At 45.5% G+C, this 19,777-nt stretch overlaps 8 protein-coding genes and 1 long non-coding RNA gene across 11 annotated transcripts in view; 1 reads left to right on the forward strand and 8 right to left on the reverse strand.

Moving 5' to 3' along the window:
* LOC143149484 (uncharacterized) overlaps window positions 1–19,777 on the forward strand; it is a 125,599-nt gene that overhangs the window by 53,434 nt on the left and 52,388 nt on the right. The window lies entirely within an intron of this gene.
* Window positions 81–383, reverse strand: LOC143149477 (P43 5S RNA-binding protein-like). Its single transcript, XM_076316886.1, has one exon. It carries the CDS (start codon window positions 381–383, stop codon window positions 81–83), a length of 303 nt encoding a protein of 100 aa, XP_076173001.1.
* LOC143149412 (uncharacterized) lies at window positions 4,496–5,073 on the reverse strand. The gene is made up of 2 exons (XM_076316749.1): window positions 5,068–5,073; window positions 4,496–4,750 (listed from the first exon to the last, which is right to left on the reverse strand). The coding sequence occupies exons 1-2, from the start codon at window positions 5,071–5,073 to the stop codon at window positions 4,496–4,498; spliced, it is 261 nt and encodes an 86-aa protein (XP_076172864.1).
* LOC143149478 (longitudinals lacking protein, isoforms A/B/D/L-like) lies at window positions 6,703–8,297 on the reverse strand. Of its 3 annotated transcripts, none has more exons than XM_076316888.1 (2): window positions 7,992–8,107; window positions 6,703–6,894 (listed from the first exon to the last, which is right to left on the reverse strand). In XM_076316888.1, exons 1-2 carry the CDS (start codon window positions 8,065–8,067, stop codon window positions 6,704–6,706), a joined length of 267 nt encoding a protein of 88 aa, XP_076173003.1. In that variant the 5' UTR covers window positions 8,068–8,107; the 3' UTR covers window position 6,703. The 3 variants fall into 3 exon arrangements, with proteins under 3 accessions (XP_076173003.1, XP_076173002.1, XP_076173004.1); XM_076316887.1 differs by having other exon boundaries at window positions 7,977–8,075; XM_076316889.1 differs by having other exon boundaries at window positions 6,760–6,894; window positions 8,080–8,297.
* On the reverse strand, window positions 10,204–12,777 carry LOC143149472 (uncharacterized). Its single transcript, XM_076316882.1, has 3 exons — window positions 12,589–12,777; window positions 11,677–12,004; window positions 10,204–11,320 (listed from the first exon to the last, which is right to left on the reverse strand). Coding segments are annotated over exons 1-3 (369 nt in total). The 5' UTR covers window positions 12,629–12,777; the 3' UTR covers window positions 10,204–11,319.
* Window positions 12,921–14,679, reverse strand: LOC143149482 (uncharacterized; the record flags this gene model as incomplete). Its single annotated transcript, XM_076316894.1, has 1 exon — window positions 12,921–14,679. A coding segment is annotated over one exon (252 nt), but the record flags the coding sequence as incomplete, so codon positions are not given.
* Window positions 14,552–16,547, reverse strand: LOC143149469 (uncharacterized). Its single transcript, XM_076316876.1, has 2 exons — window positions 16,390–16,547; window positions 14,552–16,058 (listed from the first exon to the last, which is right to left on the reverse strand). The coding sequence occupies exons 1-2, from the start codon at window positions 16,544–16,546 to the stop codon at window positions 15,829–15,831; spliced, it is 387 nt and encodes a 128-aa protein (XP_076172991.1). The 5' UTR covers window position 16,547; the 3' UTR covers window positions 14,552–15,828.
* Window positions 16,725–17,002, reverse strand: LOC143149480 (uncharacterized). Its single transcript, XM_076316892.1, has one exon. It carries the CDS (start codon window positions 16,982–16,984, stop codon window positions 16,739–16,741), a length of 246 nt encoding a protein of 81 aa, XP_076173007.1. The 5' UTR covers window positions 16,985–17,002; the 3' UTR covers window positions 16,725–16,738.
* LOC143149473 (uncharacterized) lies at window positions 18,683–19,526 on the reverse strand. The gene has a single exon (XM_076316883.1). It carries the CDS (start codon window positions 19,142–19,144, stop codon window positions 18,785–18,787), a length of 360 nt encoding a protein of 119 aa, XP_076172998.1. The 5' UTR covers window positions 19,145–19,526; the 3' UTR covers window positions 18,683–18,784.

The following is a 19,777-nucleotide window of genomic DNA, read 5'->3' on the forward strand; positions in this document are numbered from 1 at the left end:
TTTGTTCCCAGACCCTATCACCGATTTCAATTAAGCTCGAATATCTTGCTCTCGACGTCTTCTTTATCTATGATCTTCGATTATATTCGTCTTCTTCGGCACGAGGCCACGTGGTGCGTAAGTTTGAACCTGTGCGTGAACTTTTTGTCGCAAATCGGACAGCTCTGGCGGGGCTCCACGCCGCACTCGAGTCTCTGATGCCTCCTCAGGGAAGTCTGCAACTGATAGCACTTGCCGCACCTGACGCACTTGTGTATCACCGGTCTCCTCTTGTAGCCCAAGTGCTCGATGTTCTTCACCGTGAGCCTCGGCACTGGAAGACACAGAAAAAAAGATACGAGAATAAAAGTCAGTAAGGGAGGAGGGCGATCTATCGATGACATTTATTCCACAATGTTACAAGATTTGCCGCGCTCGGCGATCCGTTCCTCGAATCTTAGTCTACGATGTGATAGAATGAAAGCATAGGTGAGCGAGCGAGAGAGCGGAAAAGGGTGCATTCTCCGCGCGTAAGAATCGTCCTTCGAAAAAAAAACTTACGAGCAACACTGCTTCGTAATACACTCCGTAAACGATCCTGTTCGCGCTCTTTTTCACAAGAGGTTCTACATCGAGACGAGACGTGCACGGAGAACGATTTATCTACACTCGTGTTCGACCTCCTCGATTTTTACACGTGTATTTATATGCAAGAAACGTGAGATCCACCGATTACTTTTATCGTAACGAAAGAACAATTTTGTCGTATACAGTGGAGAACGAATAAGAAAAAAAAAAAATAAATAAAGAAAGGAAAGAAAATGTAAGAACGATTTTAGAAACGGTACCGTGACAACCGAAAATTGCGAAGAAACGAACGTGTCGGAATGCGTTACACTTTCTTGCGAAAGTTTTCTCGTTAATGAAACAAACGAAGGCAGATCGACGGAGGTATTTTCTCCGATGCGTTCAATCCACTTGCCGAGAGCACTTTCTCTAAACGTGGTAGGATACTTCTCGGAGAACTAAACACGTTCGAAAGCACATCGATTCGTAGCTGGAAGATTCGCAACGAGTATGTCGCGAGTACGTACGCTTTCGGGCTTTCCATCGGGTATCAAAGTTTATTCGTACCGAATTCGACGATCGAGTACAAGTGGCTGTATTCGGAGTACAAACACGAACACGCAGCAGCTCAGAATATTCAAGTTTTATTTGACGTTTTATTAAACAAATAACAATTGTGACACAATTATTCTCGCTTTCGAAAGAACTTTATCGATCGAAACAGAGGAAACGGATACGAGGGTAGGAACACGCAAAAGACGATGTGGCGACTAACTGGAAAGCGAGACGACCGAGTTACAACGATCCTCGGTTGTACGAAATAATTCTTCCCCGGTCGGACGATGAGTTTTTTCTTCGGCGCGAGCGATTCGATCGTGTGGAATCGTATAAATTAAAATTAATTATTCGTTGAGCGTCTCCTTCATCGAGATTTTAACCGATAGTTTATTTGCGAGTGCACCATCTCCGTGTAAAAATTAATTCAGTGGAGCCCGGTTGGAAATTAATTACGCATGCTGGAAGCTGTGAACTGTTCGGGTGGTTGTTGTTTTCGTGGAAGAGTCTATTGTACACAATTTTTCGGTGCGATCGGTGGAGAGAGTGTACGAATAATTCTTAAAATCTATATTGGCTCTACCGAATCGCTTCTGCGAGGATGAGTGGAGAATATCTACTTTACATTGGTAGTTTCCATCCTGTCTTGCAAGGGATGCGAAAAACTTGGCTGCCGTTAGCGATTTTTGCAAAAATGAAGAAAGTGTCCGGGAGAAATTCTCAAATTTATGCGAGATGTCTTCGACTCGTCGTCCAGAGGACAACGATTCATAGTCTTGTCTACCGATCCAGCGACCAGACGGTTCGTAACTCGCAACGCACCATGACAGTACATAAAATGAAAGAACAAATCTTTCAATGATACAAGTTCAATAATGTCGATCGATCGGTTACAAAAGACACAGTGTTTTTATAAGCGCAGCTCTTGAAAGTATCCAGAGCACAATAATTATAAAAAATGCTCAAACATTTCCAACGTTCGAACCCGTATTTTTTGAATCTTCTTCGAAAACTTTACACGCAAACGATAGATAAAAAACAGACCATTAAACTATTTACGAATGGAACCGAATAACGGTAAAAGGTAAAAGTTCTAACAACGAGGGTACAATGCGGATATAAAAGTCACTTTTGGTTTCCGAATAGGAGGCAAAAAATGTGGTTCGAGACGAAAATGTTTTTTTCATTATAACATACGTTCTGGATATTTTAAAAAACGCTGCGCCGATACGAAATATTGAAAAATGAAGAACGTTTTCCATGGGAGGCCGTGAGCATTTCAAGACGAATAAGTCTGGAGGGTAATGTTCGAGTCTGATGTCTGATTAGGTGTCTGGGAGGCGGTAGAGTTATTTACAGACGCGCGTGGATCGCGTTCGACGACGAACGTCCGGATGACTAGCTAAGTTACTCGACATCTTCGAACAGTCATATACTGATACAATGAATCAGCCTGGCGTGCGATTGCCAGCGGTGTTTGTGCTTGAATTTTCGCCCGCAAATCGGACACTCGAAAGTGGGATCCTTGCCGCACTCGACGCGCAGATGCTTCTTCAGCGAATCTCGCCACATGTATTGCTTGCCGCACTGGAAACACCACCAGAGCTTCTTCAAGTTGACTGCAAAGAAAAATCCAGAAATTATTACGCGGTTCGGTAAATACACGCGCCGCGTTCCGCACAAAAACAACTAAAAAGCTATAGGTGGGTGGATCGGGGTATGTAACACAAACTTTCACGCACAAATTATGGTCTCGAGATGCTCGATAAATAATACAATCACAATCGCGAAGTTTGGCACATAATACGAGCACACGCTGGGACGATTCACTATCGTACAAGGATGAAAGAGGGGGTTGCTAAGTACTTGTCAAAATACGATCTACTCTGTTTCCTTTTTGCTTCAAACTATATTCTGAGATTTTTCGTGGCACATTTCTTTTACATACAACGAGGAAAGAACGTAACACGTGTCTTCGTTTACGAGGCACGCGCGAATCATCGCGCGGACCGGATCACCGACGAAGTCTCGCAAGCGGTTTACCGACGAAGCTATCGACTAACGCAAGTTTCTTTCGCGTCGATATGGTAAAAAAAAAAAAAAAAAACACACAAGAAAAGAAAAGAGAAAAGAAAGAAATCGTTAAACCGTAGGACGAGGATGGTTTCGACAACGTCGCGACCGGTTTTCCGTTACAAGTTAACACGATGCACGCATTTCGCGTGTGACTGCCAGCGGTGTTTGTGCTTGAATCTCCGGCCGCAAATCGGACACATGAAAGCCGGCTCTTTGCCGCACTCCACCCGGATGTGATTCTTCAGTGAACCCCGCCACAGGTACCGTTTGCCGCATTGAAAGCAGATCCACGACTTCTGGAAGTAAACTGGAAAAGAAGAAGCGTTTCACGCTGGTTAGCCCTCACAGGTTTTCATTTGCTTTGATCTGCGACGAAGATCAATCCTCATTCTGACTACGCTTCGTTTGCTAACTTCGTCGCAATCTACGCTACAGAAACGATTAAATGCGATACAACGATAAGTGATACGAACCCTGACGTTGCTTGTACTTCGTTCGCGAGTGTATAGCTCAACAACGTGGAAAAGACCTTCGGGGGAGTGGCCTGAACACGGTGGGGCGAGTGGGCGGGGATACGACGCGCAATCGCGTGACTATTATTGGATCTCGACAAAAGAAGTCCACGAAAGAAACTTTTGTCCGAGTTCGGTTCCTCGATATCGCCAACAGGTACTATAAATGAATAAAAAGAAATGGAAAAGTATCCCGTCGCAAGGATCTCGTCTAAATTGTCGAGCTATACGCGTATCGGTGACAAATCGATTGGATATCAAAATCCTCAACGTTTACGTTGACGATCATGCACAATCTCGGAGCAACATCCTCGATGAACTTTCTTCTCAGGGGAATCAGGCGTTTTATTGTTAAATTATTTTTACCATGGAATCTTTATTGCTTGTCTATTAGTCTTGTGTACAATGCGTTGGAAGCCCTAGTCGTAGAAAACGTGTAATAAAATAACAATTTATACGGTACTTTCTACAATAAAGTTCTTCAACTAATTTATAAATCGTCCGTCGTTCGAACGAGCGGTATCTTTGTTAAAAACACCTGGGTGAAAATATTGTCTAGCTTCTGTATCTTCGACGCGATTCGAAAGAAATGAATTGGTTAAGCATCTATGTCTCGGGGTTGGAAGTTCGATTGGTGCGGAACGAGTCCCTATCAGTCTTTCTTGTCTTAGGTCAGTATCTGTGTTCTGCTTTCGCGCAAGAACCTGCCGGACATTTTGTTGCACGTTAAGCGTTTCAGCTTGTTCTGCTTCGACGCTGATCGTTTCAGCAGGCATCGTTAAGCGTACGGAACGATTACGTTTCGATTATCGAAATCGTCGGTTATGCAAATTCGACGCGAGATGAGATTGCAGTCTGTGTTTATATTTGAACCTCCTGCCGCAAAGCACGCAGGTGAACGCGGGTTCTTTTCCGCAGAGGCGGAGGTGCGTGTACATGGAAGATTTTCTCGAGTAGATCTTGCCGCACACTCTGCACGGGAAAACGGTTTCTTGGCCGACATCACCTGAAACACAAGTTATGAATCGTGCGTGGATGCAGAAGACGGTGCTGATTTGCGACTATTTTAACGGTTCGCTCAAAAAAGAAAAAAAACCGAGCAATTAGTTTCCCTTCGACCGACTTCAACCGGGACACGGTTGGAACTTTTATCGGGTGAAATAAAATTGACTCAACCTCGAGACGATCGGGAGTTGGAATTTCGCGTTGGTGAGAATAAATTTTGTAGAAATTCTGGAGCAGGAATGGAGGAGAAAGTCGAAAGAAATGTTAATTAAACGGGCGTGTGTTTGTTCAGATGATTTATATAAATATGCTTCGCAGAATATCTTGCTCTTTGTTTATTGCTCCTCGTCTGTTGCTCGTGTTCTTCCAATACCGGCATCAACGGTTTTATCAATCACTGACACTTTACCGACCGCTAATGAACGAAATCGATATTAAGGATCGATCCATTTAGGTACAGATAGGAGCATAAATGATCCGTCTAACAATGGTTGACCGATTTCACTGTCGGCTCGAACGATTCATTTCTATCATTTTTCTCTGCCTACGATCATTGATCTCGCCCACCTTGTTTAAACAAGGTGATCAAAATTCGCAGGACAAATATTTCAATCGCGATTATTGTTTTACTTTCTTTACACAAGGAATTCTTTCTTAATTTCCAATGTACTTTTTTTTAGGTACAAACGCCAGAATTTAATAACGCGTGTAAAAATTTGATTTAAAGAGCAAGATGTATACTATTTACACTAACTTTATTAACGCAGCCCCAAACTTTATTCCACCTCGGTGATTAAATTACGTCAGTTGCGATCAAGTCGAGTAAGGCTCGCTTTTAAAATCAAGGCATTTGTTCTACAAAAATTCACATTATAAATTAGGAGCAAACATTCCAAGGGTCGCCTACAAAAATAAAAGAATAATCGTAATTGAAATATTAATCATTGCCTCGTGCAAGAAAGATGAAACGTACGATTAAAGGATACGTTAATAGGCTTCCGATCGGTAAAGTGTTAACATACATCGAACGGCGTCGAATTCATTCTCTTTTTTCAAAACTTCCAATGTGAATTACGTTCTACTTTTTCACTATCCTATTACTCGCATTTAATCCGATCGAAATGAAAATGGTTCGCGTCGAGCACGCGAGAGACAGCTTTGGTGTTGCGAAAAACTCATAACGAAACTCATAACGTGGCCGCGTCCGCGTACGATCGCGACTGTCTATCGAGTTCCTTGGTCGATTCGTCGGCCGATTGCCACTGATCGACGTAATTGTGAATTGATTTTTGGTGTTTCGTGAGATGGTGCTTGTGCTTGAATCTTCGGCCGCATATCTTGCAGGAGAACCTCGGCTCGATGCCGCACTCCATTCGCTTGTGCAAATTCAACGACTCTTTCCATTTGTACGTTTTCCCGCAGTTGTTGCACAGATAGCTCGGACGAAACACAAATACCGGTAAACCTGAAATCACAGAACGGTACATTTTTATTAGTGCCGCGAAAACCAATTGCACAACGAACGCAACAGCAACCCTTTCGTCTTTAAACAATACGGACAACGTCCCAGTTTCACATTGGACACACTGCGCGTATCGCAAGTACTCTTAACCGAGGATTTTCTTCGACAATGATTCTTTTATTACTGGATCTTGAAAATATACAAAGCAGGAGTATTTAGTAACAATCGTTTGATTCGAACGGTTTACAGGTACATCGATACGTATAAAATAGGATGCATAATACTCGATACTCGGACGTTACGCGATGATCTTCTTGTCTCCAAAATGCAAACGTGGTATCAACGCGTGTTGTACATTTCGATCGAAACTTAACGCTACGGTTGGTACACGAAACGATGGATCGATTTTACGCGAATTGATACATTACGAACGATCTCGGACATTTTTCTTTCGTTTTCTTCGTTGTAACGTTTAGCGTGCCTGTATCGAATAGCACGTATGGGAGAGGGAACGTAGAGAGGGCGAAAATGTTTATTGATCATCGAACTAAGAGAGCTTCGATTGGTGACGTCTCTTCAGGTGCTCTTTCAAGTGGTGCTTATGCTTGAACCTTCTGCCGCAAAAGATGCAGCCGAATTGCGGCTCGATTCCGCATTCCAGTCTACGGTGCTGTTGCAACGACTCTCTCCATTTGTACGTTTTCCCGCAATTGTCGCACACGAACTTCCTATGGAGGCCTAAAAATCAACGATACGACAAACTTTTATTACTGCTGGAAGCATTCCTCTAGACGATATTACGCGTGCAGTAACAATAACCGCCGAACGAAGCAACGACTCGATCTATCGATGCACGATGCTCGATAAAAAATATTTACCATTGCATTTGTTCTTTCATTTCTGGTCCTTTCATCTCTAATTCCAGTAGATTACAGGTAAGCTACATTCACTGGTACATAAGTAAAAATTTTGTATCTGTTTATCATCCGTATATTTTCGAGAACAATTCTCTTCAGTTTAGATCAACATTTGTCGTTTGGAAATTTCTACAAAGAGGACCACAACTGATCGAAATAATGAACGTTTTATATTCAACGATCGTTATCGTATAGGCTAAGCCGTTGCTTCGTTCTACGATTAACGTTAACATTCCTGCGGTGACTAAATAATATCATACATCGGTGGATTGCGCGTGTAATTCGTGCGAATTGTTTTTGTTTCTTGCTACTCGGAGAGACACAGAATACCGCTAAGGTATAAAAGAGTCGGTTCGTTTAAAAATTCGTTCGACGAACAATGTGTGAAGAACAGGTATTCGTGTTGCGGCGAGATGGACAGGGTGTCGTGTAATCGGCGATACGAGAGAAAAGGTGGTGATTCTACGCGAAAGAACGGAGAGAAAAAGTAGAATAACTTTCTTTCGTACGACGCTTTGGTTTCGAGAAACACGACGTTGAAAATTCATAAAGCGCGCGCGTGTCTGACTAACGTGTCTGACCACTGATCGCTGTTTCTACTTGCGGTGGTCTTTGTAATCGTCAGCAGTACGGTATTATCTATGCTAGCCGATTCTAACTAATGGAAAGGTACTAACCTTGAAGACAAATAAATAATACCAAACCGTGAGCAACGCTTACAGACAACCACGCGAGTAGAAACAGCGAGTAACGATCAGACACCTTAATAAAGTCGTTCTCGACGCGTACCCATTGAATTTTCCAAATCAATTTTCTCGATAACGAAGCCTCTTGTCTCGAGAATATTCAACCTCGATATAGAACTTCTCAAGTTACTTTAGATATAAAAAAAAAAATAATTACGATTTATTTTCTTACGTAGAATCACCGCATCGTTGCTCTTATCGTTCAATCCTCTCACACCCTGTGCATTCAACCTAAAATGAACGTTCATGTTTCATCGTACACTGGCATCGTCAAATACTCGTTATCCATTGACGTCCAATTGTGAACGTGAATTAGATGCAACTTCAATTGGCCACTGCGACGAATCTTGAGATTACAAACGGGACACGCGAATCGTGGCTCTTTGCCGCATTCTTCGCGTTTGTGTCTCGTCAAAGATGGCTTCCAAGTGTATTCTTTCCCGCAGGCGTCGCAAGAATATCTTCCACGATAACGCATATGGTATGCGGATCTTGGACATCCTGCAAAGAGAAATTGGCATTAGTCTATGATCCGTCGGTACGAAATCCCTTCCTTCCCGCTCTTTATTCTCATCGTGTTACGACGTGGAACGATATTTATCGTTAGCGGTGGTTTGTTACGCATCCTTCGTTCTATCGTCTTGTTTATTACCAAAACTTCATATAATGTACATAGGTACATACAGTTTTATCCGCGCACTGTACAAGTTCGAGAGTAAAAAAAAGCGTAACATTTATTCAAACGTCGACCGAATACAGTTACGTTAACTTTGTCGCGAAACACTGTCGGTATTCTCTGGATCACTGAAATTTGTTTTTCGTTCCAGGAATAGACCGTTCGTGTCTCAATGTTTAATAGTAAAAATAAGAATAATATAAAATGTATACTTTTCCTCGTATCTTCGCGAGAGTATTGTCAACGGATGGATGGGGTCTTCCGCGTGAAAACTAGTCCGAAAAATGGAACGGACTACGTTTAATTTTACGAAATTGAAAATTTAAAAAAAAATTTTGCGCAACGAAGAATGGTCCGAAGAAGGTCGTATTTGGACTAATTTTCATCGGGAGAAGACCACCGATCGATCGACAACACTCAAGTTTCGGTTACTCGAGGTGAAATTTCTTCAGTTATCCGGAGATTACCGTTACGTCCCTCGCGGGGAAAGTAAAGTTATAAAATATAACGCTTATCGAGTTACGACGGTTGTCTACGCGCAAGAAATCGACGATATCGTGGGGCAATTCGATCGTGTAGCTACGAGAAGCTAGTTTCCCCATGACTGGCACCGTTTTAGATCGCAGTGTTTACGATGCCAGTATACAAACGTAATCGTTCCGCACTGATCCTGTGAAAAGTTCGAGTTTAAATGTTCTTCCCGTCGGTGATGAGCCAGCGATGAACGTTGATGAGGTGCTTTTTCAACATCCACTTGTGGCGGATTTTCGTTCCGCAGACTGGGCAACTGTGCTGCGGATCCTTTCCGCATTCTTCTCTCTCGTGCCTAACCAGCGACTGCATCCACCTGTACTCCTTCCCGCAGCTCGAGCAGAAGTGTCTCCCGAGTCTCTTGTAATAGTCTGGACTGAAGTAAACTGAAAGAACAATAAGCTTCTGTAATTACGTTCAAAGTTGCGCGTTCTCGAATAGTTTTTTTTTTGTTCTTTTTTGTTCTTTTTGTCTTGCTTAGATACAAATCGATATAAACGCGCGGTAAGGGACGCCGGTCAGTCTCGAAACGCTTTGTTACATTTGGGAACCCGTTAGCGCTATCGAGTTAGAATTTTGAAACGAAAATTTTCGAAACAGGGTCTCGGCGCGAGTAGTTCCCTCTATCAATTCGAACAAAGTTCTTGCCCGCCAAACGAACGAGTTTCTTCCCGTTTCCGCTCGTTCGACAACTAGAAAAGAAAAGAAACTGTTACGGTCACCGGCACAGTAGTTCGTCCACCGAGCTCGTAGATCGTACGTATCGAGATGTTCGATCAGAGAAGGAAAATTCCAAAGATAAAACTGTAGAAGTATTAGTTTTCTGGACTGAAATATGCCGCCTTTAATGCACCCGTTAGAAATTTGGTACGATATTTTACATGATTCTCGGTATTAATTCGGAGCACCCGGAATCCACGGTGCAGCACGTCCCGTAGATGACACAATCCAGAACACCGTGTACATTGTTATAAAATATACACCTCGATCGAGTTCCGATCGTCGGAAACGAAGTGTTGCATTCGGTGTAAGATAATACGATCGAATAAGCGTTTCGATTGATTTACGACACGTTTACACAGAGAATGAAACAAGTTGCCAATATGCGCTTTATTTACATCACAACGTCGCTTAACAAAACGGTTACCGAAGTAAAAAAAAGAAAAGAAACTGTTACTATGGTCAGCGTCTAGTATGTATGTACACCTATTATATTTCCGTTTCGTTTCTCTCATACACGTCGATCTCTGTAACATGTAAAACACATTTAAAAGTCTGTTCGCATTGTACACGTTGTAAATACGTCGAACGACATTAGGAATACAAGGATGCTAGCCGGCCGCCTTAAACGGGCCGTCCTCGACGACTAACTTAAATCGAACAAAAGAAACAATTACAAGTACGTGTGCGACAGCCTGCGGTTCAACCTACGTATCAATAACGATAAATAACATAATTTATTATTCGTTTCGACGGAATACTTAATTCGTAGCGGACGTAGGATCTAACGTATTTACATCGTTCGTTCTATTACTCGAATAACCCTAGAAAAATAAGTAAGAAATCGGTAGTCGAGTACCGTGAAAAACTATGTCGAAACCTCCACGTTCGCGGTAGAGAACGTGCACACGCTCTGGAGTCGGTGAATATCAGTCTTATAGACGAACAAGTCTTTGAATCTCGTGTCGGTGTTGTACAGTTCAACGGAGCCGCTGCTCCGAACGTTCGGTGTCCGTTTTACCATCGTATCGTTGCACACGTTCGTCTCGCGACGAACCACCACCGTGTCCAAGGATACGAAAGAAAAAAAAAAAGAAAAAGAAAAAAAAAGAAACGTGGTAACACGGATACGCGAGGTTCATAGTCGTCGTTACATCTTATCGTTAGCAGAGGAACTTACGTACGAACTGGTCGAGTACACATACCGTACTCGGAATGTTTAAAAAAGGATAACCGTTAGAAAATCTCGTTACAAAAGTTGCGCTCGAGTACGGAGCAAGGTTATCGGTCGACGAAAATGGCGCAACGTTCTCGAGACGGTTGCGCGGTAATGGTCGATTTGTAAAGTTTCATCGGACCATTTCACTCCATCTTGTGGACATTAATCTCGTGTCGCAAGAGATAGTCCCTACGTTTGAACTTCCGTCCGCAGAGTGTACATTTGTGCCGTGGCAATTTCCCGCAGCCTTCGCGCAGATGTCTGGTCAGCGAGTCCGTCCACGTGTAACGTTTCCCGCACTTGTAACAGATGAACGGGGCGTCGTAATTGACGCGGTTGTGGTCCCTCTTCGAGTCTGGAACAGATCGCAAAAGAGAACGACAATGAGACCAAACGGGGGTTTCTCGTTAAACGTCGGGACATCCTTTCTCACGGTGAGAAACGGTTATTTATCGTCATTGCCGACGAGGAGGAGGTTCTTAGTACTGCCCCACCCGCACCGGGACTATCGAGAGGTAGATGTAATGCATCGAACGTGAACGGGGAGAGGGCTGGGGGATACGATGAAAGGTGAAGCATCGGCTTGGAAGATTAACGTAATTCTTTATTGGTGTCCGATATTTCGACGGACTCGGTGACGCGACGCGGTGTTAACAGGAACTTTCGAACGAAACGCAACTAACAGCTAGAGTCAAGAAAGAAAATATGTACTAAAGTATGTTCCTCGGCGGTGTCTCGTGGAATCTCAGTAGGTGATTGGCGAGCAGTTGCTTGTGACGGAATTTTCGATCGCAGGCGGAGCACACGTAGCTCGGCTCGCGTCCGCATTCGTACTTCAAGTGTCTGTTCAACGAGTCCCGCCAACGATACTGTCTCCCGCAATTCTTGCAAACGGCCCTCTGCAGCTTCTCGCCGCATTCCTGCTTCATGTGGCGTTGAAACGACGATTTCCAAACGTACGTTCGCCCGCACTTGTTGCACTGGTAGCAATTCGAGGACGTGGTCGTCTCCGTGGCCTCTCCCACGACGAATTGCCACCCTGAAATCACAGTTCGTTCGTCAGATGGATTTCGAACGATACGAACGCCGCGCAGTGCTCTACTACCTTCCGATCGTCCAACATCACGGACCGTTCGTGCGACTTGGCGAGCAAAGCACACTTTTACCTCGACAATTTCTTCCTTATCTATCTCGATGCGACAACCCCTCGTTAACGGAAGTGTGCCTTACAATTTATACATCTCTCGTATCTTCGCGAGAGTATCATCGATGGATCGACGAGCTTCGTCCCGGCGACGCGACCACCGTGTTCACTTTTTCGTGGAATTTTTCAACGTGTTTTCGATCGGTTGCAGTTAAAATCCGTTCGAACACGGCCCTGTTTCGTCTCGTATTCATTGGTACTCTCGAGAAGCGCAACGATGGTCCGTTTTAACGAGGAGTTACCGCGTATTCGATACACCGTGACGATTTCCACAATTTCTCGATCATTTTATCCAACAAGGAGTCCTCCTCCGCGCAACCTCGAGCCACGATCAAGCACAGCGGATAAAAAACGGTGGAGTTAAAGGATCAGAGACTCGCGATGCATGGAAAATCGTGTTTTTATTCTGTAATGCTTACAAGGAAGTTGGCGTTGTCTCGATCGTACGGCGATTAACATTGTCCGTGAATTAGCGTCTTTCCCCGTCGACGAGTACTTTGAACGTTACGTACGCGCGTCGCGAGCGAAACCTCGCGCTGGAAAAGTTAAGAAAGATCGGGTCACATGATGTATCCGTGAACCGTCCAGACGTGTCGTTGAAAATTCGAACGTTGCTTGAAAGCCTTCTGACAGTAACGGCACAAATATTGCGGCATTTTCCCGCACTCCTCCCGCAGATGGCGATTCAGGGTGCTCTTGTTCGTGTAGGACCTGGTGCACTTGCAGCACGGATACGGCTTCCGTAGATCGTCCCTGTCGACGTTTCTTCGAAATCTCGGCTGGCCTGAAATCAGAATCGAAACACAATCGATTGAATACACGCACCGGTAAACTGGACTCTCTTCTTCGCGCAGACTCAACGCTTGGTAATATCTTCGGGTACGAAGCTAACTCCTCTGGTACACGTATCTTCGCTGGGATCTTGCTAGGTCGTTGTCGAAAGCATCGCAAACGGAGAAGAGGAAAATGTTCTCGCTGGCAACGAGAACCGAAACGTGCCGTTAAGTGAGAACAGTGGGTACTACTTGAAACCGAGTTAACGGATGCGTGTGCAAAGTGTATCCCGCTAGGTAATATTTCATCGTATCGAGATTATTCCAGTACCCACAACGACGATGCAAAAGTTGACCAGGGAAATCGGAAAGTTGCTTGCTTAACAATCTAACGACTCGTAGTACCGTGCAAAGAGAAGCTAGAGATAAGAGAGAGACAGAAAGAGAGAGAAAAAAAAGAGAGAGAGAGAGAGAGAGAAAGAGAGAGAAACACTATGAGAAAACTATGCGATCAACGGTGGAGCGTAACGATAAATCTTCGGTGTTGTTCTTCCGGTTGTTGTGTCTCTTCTTCGTCTTCCAGGGAAGTGTGTCTTCCAGTAGGTAGAATCTTCGATTCGAGGATACCGAAATGGCTGCCGCGAAGAATCTCAGACACGGTTTGCCCTTGTAGTTACAATTTTATTACCGCGTACTTCGATAGTTATAATAAAATTATAATAAACTACAGTCATACGTTGCGAAACTAGATTACGTATAACCAAGGCCTCGGCGAACATCGTTTTCTTCGTTACCCTTCTTTTTTTTCTTTCAAAGATAACAATTATTCGTTTAACGTATCACAGAACATCGCTTACAGAATGAAATTTTCGTAAACCAATTTAACGTCGCAATTTCTCCCGACCATTTTTATTTTTTTGTCGTTTTTCGATCGTTCGAATCCGTGATCGCGACGAAATGTTCATACCGCGCGTCGCGCACCCAGTCCCCCGAGAAGTCTCGTTTTTCCTTCGTTTTTGTTTTCCTTTCTTTTTAAGCGTCGTTCGATCCAAGCGCGACGTGTCGTCGCGAATCGAAATCCGTTCTGTCGTACAAGAAGAAGACAAGAAAAAAAAAAAAACAAAAAACATTGGAGGAGAAATAGATAGGTCGTGCGAGAAATGATTGCAGATAGCGAAGCCTTACATCGCCTGTTATGTTTTTTTTGCGTTTGTTTGTTTCACTCGCTTGTCTCGTTTAACTATATGAGCACCATCGATAGAATTAGCAAATAGTGAGTATTACGAAAACGGAAAAGACTAAATGCTGCGTAAAACTACGCGTGTACGTGAAGAGAGCAAAAAGTGAGTACACGGAGCCGCGTGAAAGATTCCCGATTCGGAATTCCCATTCCGAGATATCTTGGTCGGAGATGCTGTCTCAAGGAGACGATGGAAACGTTATCTTCCGGCGACTAAGACCCCTTGCGCGCAGCCGTCGCCGTCCTCACGGACCGAGGAGAAATATACGCCCGTGGATGGTCGAGTTGTGCCGCTGGAAGTTGGCCTTCTGTTTGAATCCCTTGTCGCAGATGCTGCAGATGTACTGGGGTGGTATCCCGCACTCGTCGTGGAGATGACGCTTCAAGCTGCCCTTGTTCCTGTAGGATCTACCGCATTTGTGGCAAGGAAACGGCTTCGGCAAGAAATCTTGTCCCCGCGACGACGAATACCTGCTCCTCGAGCAATTACCTGGAATTTAGAGGACGAAAGGCTTCAATTATTCGATCCAATTTCGATCAAGCTAGCGAAGAAACGCGTACTCGTAAAATTCAGATCTTCAATGATGCCGGTATACTCTTAATTACCAAAATCCCATTCGCTTTAACACGTTGACCACGTGGATATACACGAGACGTGCTCCCGGAGAGGACGAGGCCGGGAGAGTGGGGAGGAAGGGGGCACGCTATCATTTTCGAACTCGCATTACCTAAAATTCAACGATTTCTCTGTGTTTTTTTTCTTTTCTTTTTTTTTTAAAGATACTCGCGACGCGACGAGAAAAGATACCTGCGTCGCGTGCACGCCCTCGCTTTTCAACGCTGTTCGTGTTGCTCGTGTTATAATACAAAACGTACGATTCGGTTGCGGTAGAATACAACGTAGATTTCTCGCGCGAGCTTACCGATTTACACGCGCGACCGAACGAAATCCAAAATCGTTACGCGGGTGAACCGCGTACAGATAAATTCGTGAAAACCCGTATGGAAATTCGTCGCACCGAGATACAATTTTCCAACGGAGTACGTTTCTGGGTGAAAATGTTCGGTACGCCGTAGAAAAATAATGCAACGTGTATTCGGTCCGTGTACGAGGTAGACGGGTGTCTCGAAACGTGTGGTCAACGTGTTAAACGGAACCGATGTACGGCCGCGTGTTCTACATAGAGATGAGAGTCTACGCGCGTGACGGTCCTCGAACGAAACGAAAGGGAGAATGATCGATGCGTTTCGATTATTTCTCGAGGCAGTGTGACCGCGGCGGATGTGTCGCTAAAGCACTCGGTCGATCTTCCAGTGATGACACTCGTTGGCATTTCGCGCGATCGCGTCAACGAACGGGTGTAAAATAAAGAACAAAGTATCGCCGATAGAAGATATTTTCTGCGTTATTATTTCTGAATGCTTTATTTTCAAGAATAATTGTCGCACGACGATTCGTGCGTGGTGGCGTCCCGCGAGGCAGACTCGCGGCGCGACGTTCTCTCGAGGTAACACGAATCACGTATCGCGTGCGATCGGGAAGGACGCATCTCGACGCTCGACGAGTCTGTCTCGGGGAACGATTGGTATAATTTTCGGGCGGTGAGTTTCAGCGGCGGGCGATTTCTCCGTAGGGAGTGTCTCGCTCACATCTTGAAGCCGTGTACGTTCGCGCTGTGTCGTTGGAAGTTCGATTTCTGTTTGAAGCCTTTCTTGCAGACGTAGCAGATGTACTGTGGATTCTTTCCGCACTCGTCGCGCATGTGACGACGCAACGTGTCCTTGCGGGTGTACGATCTTCCGCAGGAGGGGCAGGGATACGGTTTTCGATGGGAACGCGGATCACCGGCGTCGTGTTTTCGGCCCCATTTGCGCTCTGCAATAGAAAAGCAAAGCCCGAAGGCGGCCAATCATTTTTCGGATGCTACCAGGTCACGATAGGAACCGATCGCGGACAAATCGAGCGACGCGAATCGCGAGAAGCGAGGCTAACGGCTAAACGACGAGGTTGCTCGCCACTTCGGAATCGTTCCGGTTCGTTTCCTGCTTTCTAACGTTAAATGTCATTCCGGGCGAACAGATAGTGTTACATGCAGGGAACGATCGCTTCGTACGACCTAAGCGGGAGACGCCTCGTCTCGTCGAGGATACTCCGATCGATCGCGATCCAACCCTCGCATTGGACGCGTTAAAGGAGTCGCTCTTACCTGTCGAATCGCCTCTGAAACCAAACAAAATCGAGAGCAGAACGAAAACATCGGTCCAGATTAAACCAGAGAGTAGATCGAACATACGTTTATTGCAAAACTTCCGGCCGAACCTCGTACGTGTACAATCATTGTTCGCCGTTCTTCGTATTCTCATTCCGCGGTTAATACTACAACTATCGTCGCCATTTTCTCCGGTTCTCTGTTTCTCCTCGGCGTTGTTTCTTTTCGTTTTTTTTTTATTTTCTTTCCCCCTCGATTCTTCGAGCGCGTTCGCGCTCTTTCAAAGATTCTCGAGAGTAGATTTGATCTCTCCGTTTCCGCATCGACGTTTCGCTCGTGGTAATATCTAGCGTCTCGGTGCGTCGTAGGTTCCGTGTATGTTGAGCAAGTGTCTCTGCAAGCTGCACCGTTGCTTGAACGTTTTCCCGCAGTTCGCGCAACGGAATTGCGGCGGTACCCCGCACTCCTCGCGGAGATGACGGCAAAGGGACTCCTTCCACGCGTAACTCTTCCCGCACAGGTGACAAACGAACGGTTTCCGGCGGGCCGAGACCGCTTTGCCGAACCTCGGTCTCCAAACAGCTAAAAACATTCGAGAAAGGAAAGCAGCGTCAGTGATGATCGGTTTCGCGGGGAACGCGACGCCGATTGGTCGACGATCGGCTAAGAAAAACCCGCGTTTCACGAGCGTTTTAGCTAACGACGATGCGACGACGCGAAGTAGAAGGCTCCTCCATCGCTAACGAATATGCAACACCAACGACGAACCGTCTTGGCTCGGGTTAGGGCGAAAAGAACCTCCTGCGAGACGCTGGGAGACGATCGTCGATTATCGATTAGAAAATCACGATCCGAACGCAATTTCACGGTGGGTTCACCGGTTCAAACGCGACCGTACTCGAAACATTTTTTAATTTTCAAACTTTTACTCCCGTACAATTAAAAATACTCCGAATACGGACGTGTTTGAACCATTTTTTTTTTTTTTTGGAGGGACAACCTCGTCGATAATGCTCCGGAGAAGATACAAGGAGGAGTATAAAATATTCTTGTTCGCATCGGTAGCTGCCGTGGATACGTTTTATCGAGGGACCGTTGCGACGTTTTAACGAGGGATTACCGTACTCTCTCGAAATTGCTAGAGTCTGACCCGTTCGTTTAGAAGAATATGTATATATGTCGTCGATACACTGTACAAAATTTGTAATTCGCTTTTGCGTTTATTCAACTTTCTGTAACAATACGTATCGAGCAACGGAGGTTGTCCATAAACGGACACGGATCGGTTCAGTTCGGTTTGTGCATGTTCGTCAGATGATAGGTGAGATGGTGTTTCCGCTTGAATCTTCGGCCGCACACGGTGCAGGCGAACTTCGGCTCCGTTCCGCATTCGTATCGCAAATGCTTGTACAACGAATCGCGTCTGACGTATCGCTTGCTGCAATTGCTGCAGTTGTAGGGCTTCGCGATGTACAGTTGCTGTCTCGGCCAACCTGAAAACGAGACGAATACAGATTAGAAACGTTCTTCTCCCGCGAGCGTTGTTCACGATTCTGAAACCGGTGAAAATTAAAAATTTACGGTAATCCCCGGACAACTGAAACAAACTTAAGCCCACCTCGCTCGATATCGACGCGAGGCAACCCGACGAGTCGCGCGGCTCACCATTTCGGACGAGTTCGATAAAATATGCACACGGGATGGAACTCTCGCTTAGATTTCAACAGTGATCTATTCAACAACGATCGTATCGTCCACCAATGAAAATTAAAATTTGCATACTCGTCGTCGTATATTCGCGAGAGTATCATCAACGGATCGGTGAAACTTTCCCGAGAAAGATCGATCGAAACGCGACCGCGCTTGGACCGTCTTAACCATAGTCGTTGAAATCGTTTCTCGAGAATGTTCAATCGTCCACGAGTAAACATGGTCCAAAGTAGGTCGTGTTTGTACTCGTTTTCATCGGGAAGGTCTCGACGATCTTCCGGTAATGTTTCCGCGCGGTTCCAACGACGCGCGTAACAATTGAAATATTTATCAGCGGACGTTTCGTTCCAGGCGCATTCCTTATCGGTCTCGAGCGCGATCCAAACGCAGCTTTCTCCGTTTCGCTCGCTTCGGAGGTAACAACTCCGAACGATTGAACGTGACGCGAGAGCGGTCCATGAGGGTGTCACGGTTGATCGTCGGTTTGCGGAAAAGAAAACGCGTTTACCGCGACGGCGAACTAGCAGCTCAGACTGATCGTGCGATTTTATTCGGTAAAATTACAAGGTGTTTCGGTAACCATTGCGGGGTCTCGGTGATGGATACGCAGGATCCGAACGATGGCGACACCTGGTGTCGTTCGATCGCAGGGATCGCGTTGCGTTCGGTCTCGAGAACGGCGTTATTGAAACGCGAGCATCACGGCTCCGTTCATCGGAGCCAGCTGATGGATAGAGGTCATGTGTTTAAGCAGGTGGTGCTTGTGCATGAACCGATAGCCGCAAACTTCGCACGAGAACTGCGGCAACTTTCCGCACTCGACGCGCTTGTGCTTGAAAAGCGACTCCTTCCACTTGTACGATTTCCCGCAACTCTCGCAGAAGAATCTTCTGTCGGGTAGCAGCCTGTCCTCCGTTTCGTGACGCGAGCCCGACGGTCGTCGACGATAACCGGCCCGTCGCTGTCTCGCATCTGGAAAATCGTCCAAGCAGAACACAGTTGAAGCGTCGATCGAACAAGCAATCTCGGCAACGACGAACATAGGTGTTTGTTTATTTTTTTTTTTTTTTTTTTGTATATATTTCGTAAGACTCGTGCGTGGGAGAGATTTTTTTTTTTATTCGAAAAGAATGATATACGACACACAGTGTGCGATTCCTCGGTGTGTCGGTGTTCCCTGAAAACGTCGAATTAACGACGTATCGTTTTTTTTTTTTTTTTTCGTTCAGCGAGTATAACGCGCAAACTTCCGTCCAGGAGGATAAAGAAAACGTTGACGCTTCCAGTCGATATATATTACAAAAATAATGTACACTCCACGTTTTCACGGTGGAAAGGGGGGAATCAGGGTCGGGGGTGAGGAGGACCACTTGCACGATACAAAATTGTCAAGGTCCATCGAAAAGAGGTCCCGTTGCCGGATCACGGATCGAGGATTAACAATTCGGGAAGTCCGCGATCCTCGAATCTCTGAGACGGCAGCTTTTCAGGTGCTGCGTCACGTGGTGTTTGTGCCTGAACAATTTCCCGCACTGCGGACACGGAACGGTCGGCATCTTTCCGCATTCGTAACGCAGGTGTCGGTCCAACGAGCTCTTCTGATTGTAGATCTTGCCGCAGGTGCAAATGTGCTTCTTCGCGGATATCGAGAGCGACGGGGACAGGTCGTAGCCCT

The sequence above is a fragment of the Ptiloglossa arizonensis genome, chromosome 7 (assembly GCF_051014685.1).
Source record: "Ptiloglossa arizonensis isolate GNS036 chromosome 7, iyPtiAriz1_principal, whole genome shotgun sequence".
NCBI lineage: Eukaryota > Metazoa > Arthropoda > Insecta > Hymenoptera > Colletidae > Ptiloglossa > Ptiloglossa arizonensis.

What these genes read in the sequence shown, in the direction of transcription:
- LOC143149469 (XM_076316876.1), bottom strand. Translation starts at nt 16,546, where the DNA reads ATGAGAATACGAAGAACGGCGAACAATGATTGTACACGTACGAGGTTC. An exon ending in TTTCAGAGGCGATTCGACAG is followed by an intron (nt 16,059 to 16,389) that starts GTAAGAGCGACT and finishes TTTCTATTGCAG; the next exon opens with AGCGCAAATGGGGCCGAAAA.
- LOC143149477 (XM_076316886.1), bottom strand. Translation starts at nt 383, where the DNA reads ATGTCATCGATAGATCGCCCTCCTCCCTTACTGACTTTTATTCTCGTA.
- LOC143149473 (XM_076316883.1), bottom strand. Translation starts at nt 19,144, where the DNA reads ATGTTCGTCGTTGCCGAGATTGCTTGTTCGATCGACGCTTCAACTGTG.
- LOC143149478 (XM_076316887.1), bottom strand. Translation starts at nt 8,067, where the DNA reads ATGAACGTTCATTTTAGGTTGAATGCACAGGGTGTGAGAGGATTGAAC. An exon ending in TCTACGTAAGAAAATAAATC is followed by an intron (nt 6,895 to 7,976) that starts GTAATTATTTTT and finishes GTTGATTTTTAG; the next exon opens with GCCTCCATAGGAAGTTCGTG.
- LOC143149472 (XM_076316882.1), bottom strand. Translation starts at nt 12,628, where the DNA reads ATGTTAATCGCCGTACGATCGAGACAACGCCAACTTCCTT. An exon ending in GAGACAACGCCAACTTCCTT is followed by an intron (nt 12,005 to 12,588) that starts GTAAGCATTACA and finishes CTGTGATTTCAG; the next exon opens with GGTGGCAATTCGTCGTGGGA.
- LOC143149480 (XM_076316892.1), bottom strand. Translation starts at nt 16,984, where the DNA reads ATGTTTTTAGCTGTTTGGAGACCGAGGTTCGGCAAAGCGGTCTCGGCC.